The 13,176-nt window shown below is 40.2% G+C and overlaps 1 protein-coding gene across 1 annotated transcript in view; it reads left to right on the top strand.

The window, feature by feature from the left end:
- The window catches only part of ATP9A (ATPase, class II, type 9A), a gene marked incomplete at its 5' end in the record, with an annotated part of 54,125 nt that extends 45,938 nt beyond the window's left edge, over positions 1-8,187 (top strand). The window contains 6 exons of the mRNA XM_009707532.1: positions 274-429; positions 1,845-1,909; positions 3,316-3,424; positions 4,726-4,783; positions 6,714-6,917; positions 8,051-8,187. Of these exons, the coding sequence (XP_009705834.1) occupies positions 274-429; positions 1,845-1,909; positions 3,316-3,424; positions 4,726-4,783; positions 6,714-6,917; positions 8,051-8,187 (729 nt within the window). The remainder of the gene's footprint in view (positions 1-273; positions 430-1,844; positions 1,910-3,315; positions 3,425-4,725; positions 4,784-6,713; positions 6,918-8,050) is intronic.
- Between the last annotated feature and the right edge of the window lie 4,989 nt (positions 8,188-13,176).

Here is a 13,176-nt window from a genome sequence, read left to right as displayed (position 1 = left end):
GTGTCACGTTAACATGCATGTTGTGAATCATAATCCAGAGGGTTGCTTAGAATTGGAGGCCAGGGTTCAAATGGGAATTCTCCTCATATTTTTGCTCTTTGCTTAAAAGCCACGGTGGAAGGCAGAAGTGTTGAGGTAATACTCTCCCCCACCTCTAATGTATTGCGAATTTTCTTGGAAATTCTGTCAGTGATAACTAAATAATAATATGATATTTCCTTATTTCCAATAATGAAGTGATCTCACAGTGCTTTTACTTGCTGTTGTACACAGGAAGGAAAACAGGCATCACTTGCAGCTGACTTCTCTATCACTCAGTTTAAACATCTGGGTCGTTTACTAATGGTGCATGGAAGGAACAGTTACAAACGGTCTGCAGCTCTCAGTCAGTTTGTAATCCACCGGAGCCTGTGCATCAGTACAATGCAGGTAAATGGAGTATCATGAGGGTTTTTTCCAATGGAGAGGTGAAAAAGCCAAAGCAAAAAGTAAAGGTTCTGTGTTTCATTTTGGATGCAACTGTTTCTTCTCCTGAAAATTTTCATGGGTTGGAACTTGAGGTTGTTACTTTGATATGAAAACACGTAAGAAAGTTCCTGGTATTAGACAAACATCAGCAGCTTCTCCAAAATCGGACAAACAATATTCTACCTCAGAAAACTTTGCTTTTGATACAGCATGTCATCGCTGTCACTTAGTAATGCTAGGAAATACTGAAAATCTGAAGCAGAGCAATACTCTCAAGGCTTCTCCTGAGTTAAGTATACTTATTTTCAGGTGTGTTCTAGCTTTGGTCTCACTATTTGAAGGCCTTACTTAAGCAACTGAGGAGAGCTTGGCTCAGACCCTGATAAGGTTACCGAAAGCTTGGTCTGGTGTGCTGTGGAGCATTTGCAGGAGCTGTGCTGCAAAGGCTGCTGAGGCACGTATTAACCTTCCCAAGTACTTCACGCCTTGCTGCAGCAACGTGGAGGCAGTCTATTCCTCTCCATTTCAAAGGGAACCTTAGGAACAGATGTGGTATTTACAAAATTTACGTTGCTCATGTGTGCAGAGCCTCAGTGTAACAAAAATGCAATTGCCAATTGGCAGGGAGAGTTGAAAGAGCTTTTAAGAGTTCATGAGCCAAATTCCATTCTTAGCTGTGGTGACTTGAGTGAAAGTTATCGTTAAGGACAGAGGTTACTCTTTGAAAGTTGCATTTCCACGCTATAGTGTACTGATGTATTCCTTAAAAATACTATGTGTTTTTTGAGTAAAATATGAGATATTTTTGAGAAGGCTGGTTCTGCCCTCTCCTCTTTTTCGAATAAACACGTCAGAGAGGGATGCATAGGGACAAAAGGTTCAGACTCAGGACAGTCTAGCTTACTCTGCAGCTAAAGACAAGAACAGAAAACAAACCCGTTACTTCTGACAAAAAAAAAAAAAAAGGAAAAATTAATCTTGAGCTCTTTGGAGTTTGTATTAGCAAGCGTTCACTCTTTTTACATTGTGAAGGCATCATCCAGGCATAAATAAGTATGCACCTGTCCTTCACAACATGTGGATGGCTTTGATCAAACCAGTGGGCTTTGGAGGAAACTCTTTATGTTCTTTTCTGTGGAATTACGTTACAAAGAGTTTTTCCAAGTCCAGCTCTCCAGTGTTTGGTACTAAACATAGCTTTCATCCAAGGTTTGCATAGGAATAAAAAGGGTTGATATTACATTATTCTGTCTTCATTTCAGGAATTTGGAGAACCCACTGCAAGTACGTTCCAGTTTGAACAGAGTATATTTTTAAGCTGTTACTTTTACTGCAGTATCTTAATGCCTGAAAAGCTTATTTCTTTTCTTTTCTAGGCCGTTTTCTCATCAGTGTTTTACTTTGCTTCAGTTCCTCTCTACCAAGGCTTTCTCATCATTGGGTAAGAGCTCACTTTTTACTAATAATGTGGAAAACCTGTGCATAATGAATAAACTTGGGCTAATTAACATGCAAGGCACACACATCTTGACTCTGCATGTTTCACAACACTGCTTCAGAAGATGGATGTGATCCTTGGCCCCTTTCTGCTCCTCTGCACTGAGCAAAGCCACCAAGGCAGTGCAGACACTTCCAGAAACCTTTCCAAAAGGACAGTTTGTCACATTCAGAACATGAGAAACAAGCCATCCTCCAGGAACTGTCCCTTTGATCCTAGTAAAAAGCAGAGGGACAGTCGTTATGCTCTGGTGCCTGCACAGCTGTGAGAGCCGGTGCCCAGCTCCTGACAGTGTCAGAAGGGAGGGACAACCCAACCTCTTCAACCAGAGGAATTGGTTCCTGTCTAAAATGTACTGGGATTACACTTTTAATCCCATGACTTTATAGACTTTTCAGTACATAATTTAAAAACAAACTGCAGGTTCATCTCCATTTTCCTCTGATACAAACAGGATCAAGCTTGAGCTGTAGAGCAAACTTTAGGGTGGGGACAGGTCTGTCCTTGGCTCCATTAATAACCCTGTAACACCAGTTGCAATACTTGAACCAATAATCTGTGTATGAGTTGTCGTGGTTTAACCCCAGCCAACGACTAAGCACCACACAGCTGCTTGCTCGCTCCCCTCTCTGCATGGGATGGGGAGAAGAATCAGAAAAAGGTAAAACCTGTGGGTTGAGATAAGAACAGTTTAATAATTGGAAGAAAATGTAATAATAATAATGATTGTAATGAAAAGGGAGATAACAGAGAGAGAGAGAAATAAAACCCAAGAAGGACAAGTGATGCACAGTACAATTGCTCACCACCCACTGACCTATGCCCAGCCCGTCCCCATGCAGTGATCAGCCCCTCCCAGCAAACTCCCCCCAGTTTATATACTGGGTATGATGTACTATGCTGTGGAATATCCCTCTGGCTAGTTTGGGTCTGCCGTCCTGGCAATGCTCCTTCCCAGCTTCTTGTGCACCTCCTCGTCGGCAGAGCATGGGAAACTGAAAAGTCCTTGACTTAGAGTAAGCACTACTTAGCAACAACTAAAACATCAGTGTGTTATCAACATTATTCTCATACTAAATCCAAACCCACAGCTCTGTACCAGCTACTAGGGAGAAAATTAATTTTATCCCAGCCAAAACCAGGACAGAGTGTTTCTAATCAAAAGCTATTCAAAAAGTAAATCCTGCAGGTTTTTCCTACATGCAAAACTCTGCTGTATTCCATTTGCAAGTTTTTGTAATATGTACATCATTTGGTACTTCAAGAATACTGTATTTCCTTTCTGAAGACTAGCATTTCTGTTTGATCTACACCTTAGATAATTTACTGGTCTTCCACATTCTTCCCAGGTACTCCACAATTTACACCATGTTTCCAGTGTTTTCTCTAGTCCTGGACAAGGATGTTAAATCTGAAGTTGCAATGTTATACCCAGAGCTCTACAAAGATCTTCTTAAGGTGTGGGAGATTCTTGTTTGTCTGTTTTGGTTTAAGATCCCTGTCTTCATTTGAAACTCTTTAGATGTGTACAGTCTAATATATTATCAGTAGATACAGAATTTTATCATGCATTTTCAAGCAAAATTTGTTTAAGGGCAAATTGGAATTAACAGATAGAACTAGATTTCCTGGCAGTTTGTTATTGAATGCTACATGAAATGCAATTTATTAAAAACGGCTGGGGAAATAGAAGTTCCATTCTGTGGGAAATTCTAAGGATTTCATGTTACCAATTTGTTCCAAAATAAAGGGGAAAGAGAAATTGTCGGGGATTTGGCACCAGAAAAGGAGATGGGATATGCTCATTTGATGGAGGGAGGAGGTTATCACACAGTTTCTTGAATATATTTTTGCCTTGAAGATACTCTAAAGGAACCTAAAAGGACCTAAAGGTTTGGTTGCTGTGCCATTTTTGTAGTTTTAGCATGAAAGTCGGGTCCTTCTCCTTAGACAAAGAAAACTTAATTTGATATTTGCCATAGAAATATCAGGAAGGTAAATCTTGTCTTAGATTCCTTTTTTCTTTTTTTCTTTTCGCCTGGAAAATTTTTTTGAATAACTGGGCTATGCAGACTGGGAACATCTTTCTTAATTGAAGGAAAGGGTGGACTGAGTCTTCAACAGATCCTTTCCCTCAAGGATTTCTGTTAAACAGATACTCTCAGAAGCAAAGCCTGTTTTTCCAACAGCCTGAATAAGTCTCCATCTGGTTTCACTTGTATGTTGTCTCTTATGTCATAAACCACTAATTCTCCAACCATCCCTAGGCCTGGTCTAAACATAGGGTTTTTTTGTACTGGTATAGCTGTGTTGGCTGGAGATGCTTTTTTTAAAAACCTGTCTGCCTTCAATATGATGATGATTTGTGTGTGTGTGTCTAGAAATATATTAATATATTCATATATGTGTGTATATACACATCTTATATTTCACAGTACAGTGACTAAACTCATGAGACATCTTTGCATTGGATTAATCGTGTGTGCAGTAAGGATGAGATTGTACTGTGCTGTGCAAACAGTGAGCTTCCATAGTCTGTGCAAGCAGTGAGCTTCCATAGTCCCAGGCCTCCTTTGTGCATCATGAAAAATGAGAATAAAGAGGCAGTACTTCAGAGTTGCTTGATTTGTTTTGTTTTCTTTCCAAATCACCTTCAAATTCTCTTTTATTAATTGCTGGGCTGATCTGAAAGTGAATATTTGTAAAAGAAAACCCCAATGGAGCTTTGTCTTTTTTTTTTTTTCTCTTTCACTTCCTAGGGACGACCGTTATCATACAAAACGTTTTTAATATGGGTCTTAATAAGCATCTATCAAGGTAGGAAATCAACTTCTGTGTGTGCCTTTAGATGTTTTAATGAGTACAGCAAATCCAATATTTTGCATTGCAGGAAATTACGGCATGAAGTGAATTTAGGAATGCATCCTTTGCATAATGAATAAATATATTTTTGCCTCAGAAAATGTTGGTAGTGTTGTGAAAGGAAGAAATTATCTAAAACTGAATAATGACAGCAACTAGTCAACTCTGTCATAGGCAGCAATGAAGAAGTTCAAAGCATCGTGCCTCTTCCTACTGGGGCCATCCTTTGTAATTTTGTGCAAGTTCCTTTCAGTGCTTTAATTGCTCCATCCGTAAAGTAGAGCTTGTTACTCTTCCCTTCTTTTGAAAAAGGTTTTCAAACCTACAGTTTATACAGATTATTAGGTCAGCATGCAAAATACAGAATCTGTAGCTTTGTGTATATTATCTAAACCCTGTCTATTAGAAGTGGCAATAGTTCTGGTTACTTCATAGCTATCTGTAATGAAGGACTAGAGTCAAGCTCCAGTTCTTGATCATATCCCATACACTCTAATTAGACTGCTAAAACAGTTAAGCAAATGCCTTAATTACAGTGCATCCATTTTCCAAAAGTGGATGTAGTAATTGGGGTGTATGTCAAAGAAGGTCTTTTCTTTAATTTTGTCTTTTTTTATCAAGTAACCTCAAACTCAAATACTTTCTCTAAGTGTTAATCAGGGAATTGTGGAAAACATGTAAATAATGTGGAGCTATAAAGGTAAAATGGCAGTATCGTTCTGTGACAAAATTTCTGGTTTTCCAAAACTCCTCTATCAACAAGAGTCAGAATCAATGTGCCAAAATAAGCAAGTAATTCGTACTAATTTAATTGATATTACCATCCTCAGCAGGGAGTGAATCCAAGAACATAAAAGCTCTGTTAGCATTGTCTTCTGAAATCTAATATGGTAGAACCCTATAACAGGGATAATAGTCTTCTCCTGCTGTATAAATATGATGGCAAAACCAAGGCATTTATAGAAAACTCACAAGGGGTGGAAAGCTAAAGCCAGAGGGTGATGCATTGAGGGAAAGATTTCTTCTTGAGCTAAGACCACTATCTGGTTACAATATTTGGTTAAAGTGACTTCACTTCTGATGTGCTAAATAACTAGAAAACAGCAGGCCAAACAATTGGCCTAGTTGCTAGCAGAGATGAGCCTGACCGAAAACTTGAGCAGTCCTAAATTTTGGAAAGTTCACAGCTGGATTTGAACTTTGTGGCTCGAGCTCTAGTCACTTGCAGGTTTTCCTTTTTGAAACTAGCCTAGTATGATGGATGTTGGTGCGGATTACTCATGCTGCTAACATGAGTTATTTGTGCAGGTGGCTGTGCGGCGTGTTGTGAGCATTCCCTGGCTAGCCAGAATAGGAGCACGAAACAATGCATCATTTAACAGTGCTTTAATACATACCCCTTTTATGGGGGAAGTGTAAAGGGGAGAGATCTTGGCCAAAATAGTGCAAAGAGAGGCTAACTTGTATCCACTGAGCTTTTCAACACCTTGCTTCCATCTGGGCACTGAAGCAATGCAGTAGGTTTTAGAAGTATTTGCTATCTTTTAGCTTCCGAGTAGTGACCAACTGCTTTTCTGGGAGGATAGAGTTTTGTGGTGTTAGAAATCTCCAGTTCCAGAATAGCGTGTATTAATTTCCTATCTCCATGTGTCTCTGAATATGATAGACTGTTATAAAAGTTACACCTCTGCTGTAACTTTTCCCTGTCTTCTCATCAGTTCTGTCTCCTAAATAGTAACTGATTCATTGTCATTACAATCACTGGGTTTCATGAAAAACAGTCTCAAGACATGACTATGTTTGAGCCTTTCCAAGACCTAGCAGTGGGTTTTAGAGCTTAGGCTGGTGTTTGAATAAAATACCCAAATGTTCCGTTCCCTTGCAGGTAGCATCATCATGTATGGAGCACTCCTCCTCTTTGAATCTGAATTTGTCCACATTGTTGCCATTTCCTTCACGTCCTTGATTCTCACTGAGTTACTGATGGTGGCGTTGACGATCCAGACGTGGCACTGGCTCATGATAGTGGCCGAGCTGCTTAGTCTCTCCTGCTACATAGCTTCTCTGGTCTTCTTACATGAGTTTATTGGTAAGGTTAAATGCCTTTTCTCCAACCAGTTAGTTTGTGACCTGAATAGTGCCAGTACTGTAAAGAGCTGAATTGAGCTTAAAGGCTGTTGATGAAGCCAACAATAATTACAATGACAGTGGTTCTGACCAGAATAAGCTCTACTTGATTTGAAGGCACTTGAAAGATATTTTATGGTTCCTTCTCACAGCAAAATGCTAGAGGAGATAAAGGTGGTCAGTAGACTGGGTGCCGCTCAATGAATCTCATCTGTACTTTCAGAGCTCCAGGACTTTATCAGCTGTCATATGTGACAGTGGTCTTTATTTCCGTATAGGAACTGAACTTGAGACTACAGATTGAAGCCTCTGTTGTTGGTTTGAAAGTTTTCATCTTTTAACTGTGTGAAGGAGCTACCTCCTAAAACTTACCTTATTTTATCTGCTTCATTGGGGACCTTCTCTTGTGGGTTTGGTTATTGCTTTTTTTTAGTTGCCTGAAACAGAGCTAGTCCTTTTCCTTGGCCAAAGGAAAAAGGGTGAGGAATTCCAGATTTCCCCAGTAGCTAATTGCAAATACCAAACCTGTAGGGTTTGTTCCAGTGTTCGTTCGGGAACCACAAGATGTCACTGCCTCTTCCATAAAGGTCTTTGCTAACTCTGAAGTCAATGAGGATAACTTCCCAATGGACTAGATCTGTATCTCTTGCATATGGTTATACCAGCTCCATTTTGAATGATGCTTCACCTATTTTTATGAAGATTCTGAGATATTATAACTGAGTCAAGAGATGCGTTTGCTGGACTACCAGCAAAATAGCAGAGGGCAGCTCCCAGAGTCAGAGGACAAGAAGTGCATTTAAAGGAAGCTTAGTACTGCCAGGAGATGGATAGCCCTCTTTCAGATGGGGTATGTATGAGCACTTGCCTGTGAGGAGTTGCATGCCTTACTGAAATGTGCTGTGCAGAAAGCTGTATCTTTCATGGAAGAGAAGGGCAGAAAAGCGAGGAACCAGGTATTGTATAAGCTTTCAACTTGAATGTGGAGAAGGTGAGGCAGTTAAAGAAGTGTTGGTAGATTCAATTGCTTTTCTGCACCTCTTCCCAGAACGTACTTCCCACCTTCATTGCCTTTGTGCTCTTTTCTTTACACAGATGTTTACTTCATTGCGACTTTGTCGTTCTTGTGGAAAGTCACCGTCATCACTCTGGTGAGCTGTCTTCCCCTCTACGTCCTGAAGTACCTGAGACGAAGGTTTTCTCCCCCAAGCTATTCGAAGCTGACGTCCTAGGGCTACTCTCCTTGCACACCAGAGACAAATATTGCACATGGCTGAGAGACAAAATCATGTAGTTGTTACTATAATGAATACGTCCAATATTTGCGTAAAGATCATGTGGTAGTCTCTATTACATGCTGCTTTATTGAAAAAGACTTCACAACTGCCATGAATGGAAACCTAACAATAAAAGGGAGTTTTTTTGAGGGTGGAGGCACTTGTTAGTTCATCCAGTTCTTGTCACTTTTGTTCAACTTAACTGGGGTCAAATGCACATAACTGCAATGACGATGGATTTCTCGTGTGTGGTTAAAAGTATCTGAAAGCTGCTAACTGACCTTGGAATTTACATTTGACAAATTTAAGTTACTTTTTGAAGTATCTGTGCTCTTCCTTGCATTGTGTTACGTTGTTTTATATTATTTATCTTTTTGATTCAAGTACATTCTTTTTACATCTTGGAAATCTGTTAATGTAGGTGATGTACTATACTGCTGACAGCTGATTCCTGATTTATGCCATGCTGTTTCCATAATGGGGCTCCAGCATGTCGGATGTACACACACTTGAGAATCTGAGTGTGTTTGAGATTTCCTTCAGTTGAAATGTGGTCACCATAGTGATTTTGGAAGTATCCAGCCATTGATAAATACAGAGAAATGGGAGTCCAAAATGAAGAAATTTAGTTTTGTTTAGCTTTTGTGCTTCCTGCTAAAAGGAGCTGGTGACATAATAGCTTTACTCTGTATTTATTTGTATAGAAGAAAATTATCTAAACTAAAGCAAATCCTCTTTGGAAAAGAAATTTGCAGTTGATCGGACTTGAAATGTGTCGACAACGTGAGAAGAGGCTCGTACTGTTCTGCAGACAATGTGGCAGACGTGTCTTGAATCCTTGGAGACGGAAAGGCGAGGTCACAGAGCTGCTACTCCTCACAGCTACACAAAATCTGTTTCCTGTTAGGGTGAAACTGCGAAGATGAGCTGCAACTAAGCTGAGGCACTCCTAGGTGGATGTTGTTCATGACATACTCCCTGCAGAGAGACAGTTTTTGAGAACCTTGCACTTGCTTTGCTCTAAACACCAAACTTGAATCACAGGAGTGGGGTTCATACAAAGGTGTTAGGTTCATATGCAGAGCAAATTTATGTATTTATTTTTAATTTTCAAAAATTAAACTCCATGAGTTCTGTTTTTATAGTAAGCATTGACCCACATTATAATACCGTGAGGAGAGCAACATTTACTTAGGTTGTTCAGGAGAAGGGCAGAGTTTACGGCAATTTTTCATGCTTGGGTCCATGCATCAAACATGGATCAGCTTTTAGTGGCAGCGATTGTCATCTAATAGCTGTTTAGTCTGTGCTAAATTAGTTGCTTGCTGTCTCATTCCCACATCATAAAAACCACCGTCGGAGCTGGCATTGCTTGGTGCCGTTGTTGGCTGCACGGAGAGACCAGGAGCGGCAGAGCCCAGAGCCTGAGCTCCCTTCTCTCTCAAGGCAACCCGTCCAGGTCAGGGCAACCACACTGGTGTGAGGAGCAGAAGCTCCCTGGTTGTCCCTCTGCCATGCTGAACCTCTTTAATGGACTGCCAGCTTCTGCTGCCATTGCTGCAGGCGTTCCACTGTCGCAAGCAGCACAATGCTGCATTAAAAGGTCTGATGTGAAAATCAGTGGAAAATGGCAGTATTGTTTTAAAAGAGTTGGAGTCTGTGTTCACCCATAGTGGTACATCTTGAATTTTCAGATCTAAGATAGCCGTGGCTTGCATGGTTGATGTGTGGTAATTGCTCCAGGGAATGTTTTGCACAACCTGACCTGCCTTGCTTGCTCTCAGTTCCTGTGAGTAAACATCAAAGAGGAGGGGGAGCAAGTTCCAGAAGATTTAGAGAAAAATTGGATGTGCTTCATAACGCCTGTGGCTTGGGGTGAGAGGAAGGTGCGAGTCCGTATGACCTTGTTGTTATTTCATATGGGGGAAACCCTCTTAATTTAGAAAATTATGTTTCCAGATCCTTCAGGAATAAGAACGGCAGATACTCTTTAATCTAACTCACTGTTTTTTCTTTTGTGCCAGCCTTCTGATTAGGCCTTTGTCTGAAGTCCCGATACATAGCAACTGCCTTCAGAAACAACCTCCTGGCTAAGGAAAGCCAATTCTTAGTATTCACGTTTTCATCGTATTTTGAAAATATGCCTTTTTCCTTCTCTTCTAATTTTTTTCCCTAAAAATAATAATAATATGCATTTCTACTTATTTGACAGACATGCTCATGTTGGAAAAGGCCCTAGAAGTCCACCATTCTCAGTGGTTTGTCTTGCGGAGGAAAAGCAGTGCCTGAACGGCCTGTTTGGGGGGAGCGGGGCTGACAGCCTTTTGTGAATTATGCCATTTTGCCAAAAAAATGCTTAATGTTGTCTTTGTCATGACTTGCTGCAGCTCCTGGATTGTGTCAGCTATGCGGGTGTTCTGGAGTCCCCCGTCAGCACTTGATTTAAGTAGATTTAAATACAAGAATCAAGAATTTCTTTTGGCCAGTTCTTGTGACTCAGAAGTCAAGTCCCTCTTGTCCGTTGGCAAACACATCGCAGTACCCGTCTTTGTAAAGCCCTGTCCCCATCTAGTGTGTGTTAGTAGTTAAACGTCCTGCAAGAATAACAGTGCCATGCTACTGTATGTAAATATTTGAGACGTATATATGGTAGAATTCACTGTTTCCTGAAGTCAATACCGTTTACACTGAGTGGACCATATTTGCAAAATATTAGCTTACACCAAGAAAGGGAGTGAATTGTGATTTGGGTTGTATTTATTGAATCATAACTTTAATGAGGAACGCATATTTAGTGGAATTGATAGTAATCTATAGCCGTGTTTTGGGGTGCGAATTATGTTCCTTTGCAGCTAGTTTTTTTGCACAAGGTTGTAAATCCAGGAAGTAATTTCTGTCTGGGTATACGCTGCATTTTTTTTAAAGCAATCAGAAAATTAAAACTGCTATCTAACAAACAGCAGGAAAGAGGAATGATTGTTGTATTTTTCAAGTTTAGCACTTTATGTCTGCAATCTATTTCTCTTAAGTTATTTAAAAAATGTTTTTAAAAGCAAAGTTTAATACATACGTTCATACTTACTGTACATTTGAATAAATGGATTCTCTGCTGGAAACTTAATCTTTTTCCTCTAGTATGGTCATAATTTGTGCTTATTGGGAGTGAAGCATTGTTTTCTTCTATGTAGTATCTTGTTTATAGCCTTACTGAGTGTTCTTCCTATTTCTTTTTGTGTTCTGGCTTATGTACTGTAGCAGTTTGTGCAAGTTGTGTGCTTTGGGACTGTGCTCCAAGTGATGCTGTAGGGTAGCGGTGTACGTCTCACCGTGTGCTCTTGCTTCCCGTGGCTGCTTTGGGGAAGCCAACGCTCTGTGCTGTGCTGCTGCAGTGGTCAGTTAACGTGGAGGTTTTGTGACACGTACTGTTCTCTTCTTCCATCTCTGCAGTAATTCCAGGTGTGTCGCAAGCCTCTTCATTTTTTTTTTTCCTTTATATTTGTTTCTGCCATAGAGCTTGTCCTATTTATCTTTGCAAACATTTGTTTTGCTCTGCTTGTAGTGCAATTGAAATGCAACATTCTTTATTCAACAGCAGCAGCTTAAATCTGTGCAAGGTCTTATCAGAACTGGGCTGGGGAGTGATGAGTGACATCCCTGGTGTCCCCTTGGTGTTGAGAACTCTGTGCTGAGAGCTACAGCTGTGGCTGGACCAAACTGAGCAGCACCAAAGGCGTTTTTTTGTGATCTACTGAACTATCATGATTAAACGCCGTGACAACCTCTCTCATCCTCTGCAACTGCGGAGGAAAATTTTGCTATAGTTGAGCTGAGTTTGTGAGGGAGCCCCAGAGAGTTAGATGTGTGAATCCCTAAAGCTTGTCTTTTGGCTTTATCTTGTGAAGAAAGCTGCTGCTCCATCTGATGCATCATAAATCCTTGGTTTGCACAAGCAGTGCTGTAAACCAGGTATGTGAACTACTGTTGCATGCAGCTCACCTTTACAAGTTCTTTGCACACAACTGTTTGGATGGGGTTTGACCCATCTCCACAGTTGCTGGGGCCAGGCCAGTGCGCACTAAGATCTTCAGCATGAGCTGGATGGGCTCTTTTATTTTTTTATTTATTATTTGTTATTTCATAATTAATAAACTCTTTGATTTGCATGAAATCCTGGGTTCTACAGCTTTGCCAATATGGTCCATTACTACTGCCTACTACAACTTGTTTACTTATATGCCTTTGAGAACATTTTTAATTGTTAAAAAAATAAATGTTAAGTTACTTTAGTTTTTAATTGGGGAAATGGATTCTGTTGTCAAAATGATGTTTACTGTGATGCTGATGTTTTGTACCTGTCATCTAGTTAAACAACATGTAAATACTCTTGATTCAAGAGAAATATGAATGCAAATTATTTATTGTTCTGTGGAGTTACGTGTTGCAGATGTGTAAAAACTTAAAAGGGAATGTTGTAAAACAAGGTGGAAAAATAAATTTTATGCAACTTCTTTACTTCATCCATATACCCCATGTACGATGCTCCAGAGTGAGTCCTGGCGTGATCAGTCCGAGGTGTATTTTGACAGAATTGTAAGTATGTAGGTTAAGTTGCACTGTGGCACTTTAACTTGTCTGTGTGGGAAATGCGTATCCGATAAATGATCAGTACTTTCTGCTGATCGGTGTAGACCCGCTTCATTAAATTTTTTGCTATAAACAGTTTTCTAACAGTCTTAACAGGAAGGGGTTTGTTGTTTTTTTTTTTTTTTTTTGGGGGGGGGGGTGGATTGTTGATTTTTTTCTTTTCTTTTTTTTTTTCCCCCTTCCAGTTATTGGTGTAAGCTTTTACTGCCCCTCACTTTATTAGTGACTTCTTGCAAGATGACTTCTTTCTGCAAGTCGTCGTTGCAGTTGACCGGTGTGGATCAGCTCCGTGTGGAGGGC

This window comes from Cariama cristata, unplaced genomic scaffold (assembly GCF_000690535.1).
Source record: "Cariama cristata isolate BGI_N322 unplaced genomic scaffold, ASM69053v1 scaffold15509, whole genome shotgun sequence".
NCBI lineage: Eukaryota > Metazoa > Chordata > Aves > Cariamiformes > Cariamidae > Cariama > Cariama cristata.
Note: the sequence above shows the minus strand (reverse complement) of the source record. Positions and strands in the feature narration are given on the sequence as shown.